The sequence below is a fragment of the Myotis brandtii genome, unplaced genomic scaffold (genome assembly GCF_000412655.1).
Source record: "Myotis brandtii unplaced genomic scaffold, ASM41265v1 scaffold8, whole genome shotgun sequence".
Taxonomy (NCBI): Eukaryota; Metazoa; Chordata; class Mammalia; order Chiroptera; family Vespertilionidae; genus Myotis; species Myotis brandtii.
Window position 1 is genome coordinate 7,660,139 of NW_005371219.1, and position 7,933 is coordinate 7,668,071.

Below are 7,933 nucleotides of genomic sequence, written 5' to 3' on the forward strand. Positions count from 1 at the left end.
CCCCCTGGTGGTCAGTGTGTGTCATAGTGACCAGTGATTCCCAGTCACTCTGCTGTTAGGGTCAATTTGCATATTACCCTTTTATTATATAGGATTTGATAGGGCTGTGGATTACATGAGTATATGCATTTATCAATAATCAACTATCTCTATACTTAAGATCTGTACCTCCCACTGTCTGTAGATTGTATGTCAAAACATTTTAAAAACTATTATAAGTCACTAGTCTACTATAGCTAGGATAGGAATTTCTAGGCTGCTGGGAATGTGTATGCTGAACTTTACAAGATAAAGTGGTTGCTCTTCTGGGTGTTGTATCCTCATTTATACACAAAATTGTCAGACTTTTAAATTATTTCTAATCTGTAGATATGAAGTAGTATCTTACTGTGGCTCTTTTAAATCCACCCAAGGATATGTTTTTTTACTGATTTTAGAGAGAGAAACGTTGATCAGTTGCCTTCCTTACATACCCTGACCAAGGATTGAATCCACAACGTAGGTATGTGCCCCGACTGGGAATCGAACCCACAACCCTTTGGTGCATAGGACAATGCTCCAACCAACTGAACCACACTGACCAGGGCACAAGCGTGAGTATTTTAAAGACTGTGTCTGTTAGAGCCAGTACCTAACTGGAGCTAGTTTGCGAAAGTATTTAGATAGTCTATTAAGTAGGCTATATCTTGTTCTTAGTGTCTTATCTCCTTTTGTTTCGTTATCTCTGAAAGTTTCTCACTGTGTCAAAGTAACGTTTGTAGAAATAATTTGAAGTACCTGAGAATATTAGCAATTCAGTATCACTTTAATACAATTTCAGGGACTAAGATTTTCTGACTTACTTTGATAACCTAGAGCAGTGATGGTGAACCTATGATACATGTGTCAGAGGTGACACGCGAACTCATTTTTTTGGTTGATTTTTCTTTGTTAAATGGCATTTAAATATATAAAATAAATATCAAAAATATAAGTCTTTGTTTTACTATGGTTGCAAATATCAAAAAATTTCTATATGTGACATGGCACCAGAGTTAAGTTAGGGTTTTTCAAAATGCTGACACGCCGAGCTCAAAAGGTTCGCCATCACTGACCTAGAGCAAAGTTGTAATCTGGATTTTTTTCTACTGTTCACCCTTACAAAGACTGAGCACAGAGGATATACTAGGGTTCCTATTCTTGATAGGCCATGAATTCTAACTTTAATTTCCTTAACCCCAAAAGGATGGCTGTCAAAAGCATTATTGAGCCTCTCAATGGACTGTTCTGGAATCAGAAATGCACTCAGAAGGGACCTGAAATATCAGGCCTACCTCTCTGGATTAAAGTCTGCACACAGATAATACTGAATGGGTGATTTTTATTAACTTATTAAATCTCCAATGCCTTTGTGTATTTTTTCTTTCGATTCTGTCTTTCTTTTTAATATTCTGTACAGTTTTTCTTATTTTCCTCTATAGGAAGGTTGGTCTAAATGATCTAGACTGCATCACTGTTAAGTGGAAATCTCCTATATACAACTTTATATCCTATTTTACTTAAGACTATAATGTAATATGACAATTTTCCCACAACATTAAATATTCTCTTTTTTCCTGAGGGCAAATTTACCTTTTTTGGTGTATTTAATTTGTGTCATCTAATTTACATCTTACTTTTTTTACTGAGGCATAATTAACATATCATGTTATATTAGTTTCAAGTGTACAACTTGTGATTTCATCTTTGTATACATTGTGAAATGATCCCCTCAATAAGTCCAGTACCCTCTGTCACCATAGAGACCTGAAGTTATGTTTCTTATAGAAATATGCTCACCTGCTGTTCTAGGATCATATTCTTCTCTCGCTCTACATTGAGAACCATTCTCTTTGTATATTCCAGTTGCTTCTCTAGGAGCGTACAGCGAGTCTGAGCTGAGCTTAATTGTATACTTATATCTATGAAAAAGAAAAGTAATTATGAGTCAATTAGTTGATTCTCACATAGGCCAGAGATTTGGTTACCATAAGAAATACATTATATGAATTCAACCAAGAGTTAAAAGTTCAAGACTTCATTAGTTCTATGTACTGACTCTTCCAGAGTTATAAACATACATTTTGTGAATATTTCATTAATTATATATCACTGGTTTAACATTATCTCTGCCTAAGGACCCAGAGAGCATACATCTGAAAGGGGAAGATGCCAGTGACTTGTGAGATGATAAAGATTCTGGCTGTCCCTGGGAAATGACACTAACTGGAAAAATAGAGGCCCCAATGTCTCTTTCCTATCAATACATTTCTTCTCTTTCAAAAACTCAGGTATATGCATCCTACCATTCCCACTTTCCTCTGCTCTTGACTATAAGACAGCATGGTTCAATTCATAAGGTGTAAACAATTTCTTTTTAATCCTTTAAGTTCTTACTTTCCTCAGCTCTTTCTTCCACTTTTGTCCAATTACCTCAGAAAAATATTTCTCCCCATTTCTTCATTCCACAAGTTGAAACACAAACTTGAACCCTGTTTTTGAGGGCAAGTGTCATGTTACAAAAAGCCACATCTTGAAGTAAAATTATATAACGGATTTATGTTCTAAATCTCTAAAACCCGTGTCCAGATGTCTTTTTCATAACTTCCACCGAACTGCCACCTATTGGTCCATTTCATCTAATTAACCACTCAAGTTTTTCTTTTATATTCATTTTTATTGTTTTTATATTGCTTAATTACTAGTGTTGCCTTATGTTTTCAAATTTTAAAAACGTGTTAACTAATGCTATAAAGCATTTCAATTATGTCCAGGTTAAAGTGGATTTTGCCGGAATTCTGAAACTATTCTAATTTCTAAACACAACTTGCCTAAATACAGTTTTTCTTTTAATCTCAAAATCTTATGAACCGGGATAAAACGGATATAAAAATAAGTTCAAAGTTATATTTATTTCCTGCAAATATCAAAATGTCTGAGAACAAGGCTTCAGGGTTTGAATATATATAAAAGAATAAATATATTTGAGTAAATCTGCTTAGACTGGGCTTATTATTTTCAAATTGTAAACTTTAGTAACTCCTTGCTTCTGAGAACTACTGAATTTTCTTGCCTTTTTTCTGCTTTATCAGTTCCTGGTGGACCAGATTTCTCTCATTTGTTTCATCTTCCAAGGCCTTTTTATACTGTGCTGCTTCTCTGGATAGGGTGTTCAGGTTATCTTCAGCTTGTGTTCTTTCTAACTCCAAACGGTGAATCTTTTCTTGAAGAGTTTTTAATGCTAAAATAAGAGCTGTTGAAAAAAAAAAATTGCTTGATATTATAAATGAGAATATTTGAATACTTACAATCATATAAAAGTTACCAGTATATTTTTGTTAGCCAGAAAAAGGTATAATACATATTTCTGGTAAAAATGGAAAATAACAACAAAAATTCTAAAAAGGAACAAATTTTTTTCTAACATATCTTGTAAAAACAATATATTTGATTGCATTTAGTGATTTTTCTAGGTTTGAGAAAGCTAATGACGTAAGACTTAAAGATAATGTACAGTCTAGGAGGCATATGAATCTGAGTATGAATAAAGAAAATAAAAATATAGTACCCACTAACATAAAATTTAGGTTTAAAGTTAAAGGTTCTTTTCAGTTATTAATGTGTTCAGTTTTAATCAAACTACAAACATATATTATTCATTTGTCCAAGATAGTGTTAATATTTAGGACATATGAAGAACAGTTTCTTCCATTGGAAAAAAATTGTAACCTAGTGGTTTACCTGATATCAAGCTTGAAAGATTGTAAGTAGCACACATAAACTACAAAAATTTTTTTCAGTTATATTAATATCACCATGATTCAGAGAAGTTCAGAGTTATAAAATATTCAAGCATTACCTTACACTTTCTATTCAGTTATAACTTCAAACTATAAAACTAGAGATGAATAGAATATAAATAAATGTTATAGGCTATCTTTTGTATAGTTTATATCCAATTAGAAGGATGTTTGCTAGAGATTATCACTTGTTTTTTACAATTAAGATCAAGAAATTATACTTATTGTTCTTTATATGGTACTTGTGGCTGACTCACTGGTTTGGAGTACTATTTCTTGTGGTTGTTTTATTCCACTCCATAAGGCTACCTTTATTAACGGCAACCTTTATCAAAGAATATTAAAAGACAAAGTGATAATCAGCATCTTAGAAAGTAATCTGAAACACACAAGGTATGCCTGGGGTCATAAATATTTTTCTAATTCAGTTTTAACATCCTTCTAAATTTATATTTTAAAAGTTACAATATTTGTATTTTGTAGTTACTCCAATATACTGGTTCCTCAGGAATTTTCAAGGCAATTTTGGATATATGCTACTTCTGAATTTAATCCTCAAATAAGACACAACTCTACTTAACTCACTAGCATTCTAATCATCTAGTTTAGATGGATTCCAAATCTGACCTTTTATTCTTTTTTTGTTTTTTTATTAAATATATTTTATTGATTTTTTTACAGAGAGGAAGGGAGAGAGACAGAGAGTTAGAAACATCGATGAGAGAGAAACATCGATCAGCTGCCTCCTGCACACCTCCCACTGGGAATGTGCCCGCAACCCAGGCACATGCCCTTGACCGGAATCGAACCCGGGACCTTTCAGTCCACAGGCCGACGCTCTATCCACTGAGCCAAACCGGTTTCGGCTGACCTTTTATTCTTCAAAGAATTTTCCATTTTCTAATAATGTTTTTATAATAAATCTGTGATATATGTCATCTTACAGCTGAAGCCAAAATAAAAAATGTTAAATAACTTTCGTAAGTTTACAGAAACTTTTAACAACAGAATAGAAATTAGTAGTTTAAGGTTAAAAACACAATCTATTATTTTTACATAAAAATAAAACATTTTATATAACACACTTTATACCACTCCCCTATTTTTCAGTGATATTTTAATGTTAATATTACCTTGGCTATTTGGACTTTGAAGCATTTTAGGAGAGGTAACTTCAAAGTTCACAGAGTGGTGATTCCGAGGTAATTCATCATTCTGGGTGAATGATGGAGCAAAAATTCTTTCTGGAGGTTTAATATAGCTTCCTACTATACTATGCATTAATTCAGAATCCATTATCTGTAGAGAATAAAGAAATTATATAGTATAGCATCACTCTTTCCTATTTGAATGACAAAAACACTAAAAGTTCAAATGAAACTTGAACATAAATACAAAAACTGTATCCTCTGACCTTACTTGTCACAAATTTAACTATAATAATATAAGCTCAGCAATAAAGTAAAAATGACTATTTACTGTATAATCAGTATGGACAATTCTGCCTGATTTGCACTGAGCATCTGGCCCTGGAGTGAGCATATGGGTGATGTGAATTTTCTGGTTTCTCGGTTGATCATAAGTTCAGATACATCTCACCATATGAGCACCTCTTTATAAACAAAGTGATTCTAGAGTTCAAAGAGAAAATACATATTTTTAAAAGACAACACCGCTTTTAAAATGTAATTTAATTCTCCAGTTGAACTCCACTGTACTAGCTTCCCAAGGGATTTTTAAGAGTAATTTTGGATATATCAATTTCTGAATGGAACCCTTAACTGAGACAGAACTCCATTTAATGCATTAGCATCCTAATGAACTAGTTTAGATGAAGAATCTAAAATGGCCGTATTTTGTCATTTAATCAGTAGCTTAGCATGTAGCAAGGCTTTCCAAATTAGATCAACTCTTCAAAACTATAAATCTGTTCAAGAATAGGTCACTTTCAGCATCCATCTGGAAAATTCACAGTACCTGTCTCTTTGAAGCTTCAAAGTGAATCAACAAACAAGAAGTCACCCCTTCCACACTGTCTATGACTGGGCTTACTGCAGTTTCCTGGAAACACCACTCCCTTCCACTTCTGGGCCTCCCCATATGCTGTTTTGGGGTCCTCTTTCCCTGACTCTCCAAGACGGGGCTCAGTGACCTTTGGAGCGGCCCCAGTTATATCAGACAGCACTGTTCTTGTGGGCTCAACCATTGATTTCTCTCGGACAGGAAGGGGCTGTGTCTTTTTCACTCTTGTAATACTCAGTACCCCAAAAGGCGACATGTTTTGAAACACATCTATTTTGCAATGTGAAGAATTAAAATCTAATTTGGTTATGAGTCCACTGAAGACCTTTCTCACCACTACCCTTCCCAAAAGGAGTTATTTTAAGCCCTAGCCCCGGGAGCTCAGTTGGTTAGACCACTGTCCCATAGGCCAAGGTTGTGGGTTGGATCCCTCAGGGCACGTACAAAAAGCAACCAATGAATGCATAAATAAGTGGAACAAAGCAATGCTTCTCTCACTCTCCAAACTCAATCAAGAAACATTGCCAATGAATGCATAAATAAGTGGAGCAAAGCGATGCTTCTCTCACTCTCCAAACTCAATCAAGAAACATTTTTAAAAGAAATTATTTAAAAACAACAGTACTTTGCCCTGACTGGTTTGGCTCAGTGGATAGAGCGTGGGCCTGTGGACTGAAAGGTCCCAGGTTCGATTCCGGCCAAGGGCATGTACCTTGGTTGTGGGCACATCCCCAGTAGGGAGTGTGCAGGAGGCAGCTGATCGATGTTTCTCTCTCATCGATGTTTCTAACTCTCCATCTCTCTCCCTTCCTCTCTGTAAAAAATCAATAAAATATATTAAAAAAAAAATAAAAACAACAGTACTTTCTAAACAAATGGTTGAATCCTTTCACTATACTACAATTGGAATATTTTTATGTATCTTTTTTCACAAAACATCCTTTAATCCTGCAAAAATCCATATCAAGGAATACTGGGTATTCTTTGCCCCTTAGCCTCATACATGGATTTGACAACCCGCTTTCAAGGGCCTGCTGGGGAGGTCACTTGGCTGAGCAAACAAAGCACCGAGCACCCCGAGGCAGTATCAAAGGCGCGACTGCACAGGGATTCCCTAACCCACTCCGCACGAATCCACCAAAAAGAGCGGAGGCAGAGGCAGCGGTGCAGAGCATCCCTCTAGCCTGGACTAATGCGACCCCTCGGATTGCCTCCTTTCCTACATCTGCGCCTCCACGCGCCCTCGGATTTGGGCACCCGGACTAGTCGTTCTCACGCAGATTGCTGGAAAAAGTCCCTGGACAGCCCCAGATGGCTTCGCCTCCAAAACCTCAGAGGAAATGGAGGAAGGAAGAATCCTGTGGAGGGAAAAGTGGCAGCTTCGCCTAGGGTTCTCTCACCAAGGCGATGCTCTCAGTCAATCTCCGTGAATGCTAACCGTTGACTCGCAGGCCGACACAGGAAACCTCGCAGTGGCTCCAGGGGGCTGTAGTTTCTGTCGCAATCAGAACGCGCCAGCAGCATCAAAACTACATTTCCCAGAAGTCAATGTAATGACGCCCTAGCTCCTGAAATAAAAGGTTTGGCGTAATTAAAGAGACCGTCACTATTTTTAGGCTAACCTTAAAATTAGATTACGTTTCTTCCAGAAATGCATCTTTACCTTTCCTGTGCTTGCCTTGTCTGTGAAAGTTACAGTACTTGAACTCTTCCTTACTTTTGTTTCTCCTCCAGTCCGCACAATCCAAACGTCCAGGTACGCGGAAAACGCCCCCCCGCGGCGGACTAAGTGCCGTTTAAGACGCATGCGCCCCGTTCGCCATGACGCATGCGTAGCAGCGGACAGCCGTTGGCGGCAGCGCGCGGACGAGGGTCCGGAGGTAGCCCGCGGAGGGCGGGGCTTTTTTCCAATGGCTTTGCCTCCGCGGGTCGCGTCTGTCTGGGCGGGGAAGAGGGCGCTAGGGCAGGGACGGCTCCTGGGCTCCTGGTTTGTGCCGGGCGGAGAAAGGGGAGGGACTGGGGGTGAGGACCCCATCTCCCCTCCCCGCTCCCGCCCTCTGGGGCGAGCCCCACCGATGGGGCTGGGCGAAGTG

At 37.6% G+C, this 7,933-nt stretch overlaps 1 protein-coding gene across 3 annotated transcripts in view; it reads right to left on the bottom strand.

Annotated features, from left to right (window-relative positions):
- Positions 1-7,925, bottom strand: part of CEP57L1 (centrosomal protein 57kDa-like 1) — a 20,650-nt gene extending 12,725 nt beyond the window's left edge. Inside the window, exons 1-5 of one of the 3 annotated variants that reach the window (XM_014531379.1) lie at positions 7,558-7,925; positions 7,241-7,408; positions 4,952-5,117; positions 3,092-3,271; positions 1,819-1,940 (exon numbers count right to left, since the gene is read on the bottom strand). In XM_014531379.1, coding sequence (XP_014386865.1) covers positions 1,819-1,940; positions 3,092-3,271; positions 4,952-5,114 — 465 coding nt within the window. In that variant the 5' untranslated portion in view covers positions 5,115-5,117; positions 7,241-7,408; positions 7,558-7,925. Of the gene's footprint in view, positions 1-1,818; positions 1,941-3,091; positions 3,272-4,951; positions 5,118-5,795; positions 5,815-7,116; positions 7,210-7,240; positions 7,409-7,557 lie in introns of those variants that run through there. The other 2 variants (XM_005883777.2, XM_014531378.1) reach the window with 2 other exon arrangements.
- Positions 7,926-7,933: the final 8 nt, after the last annotated feature.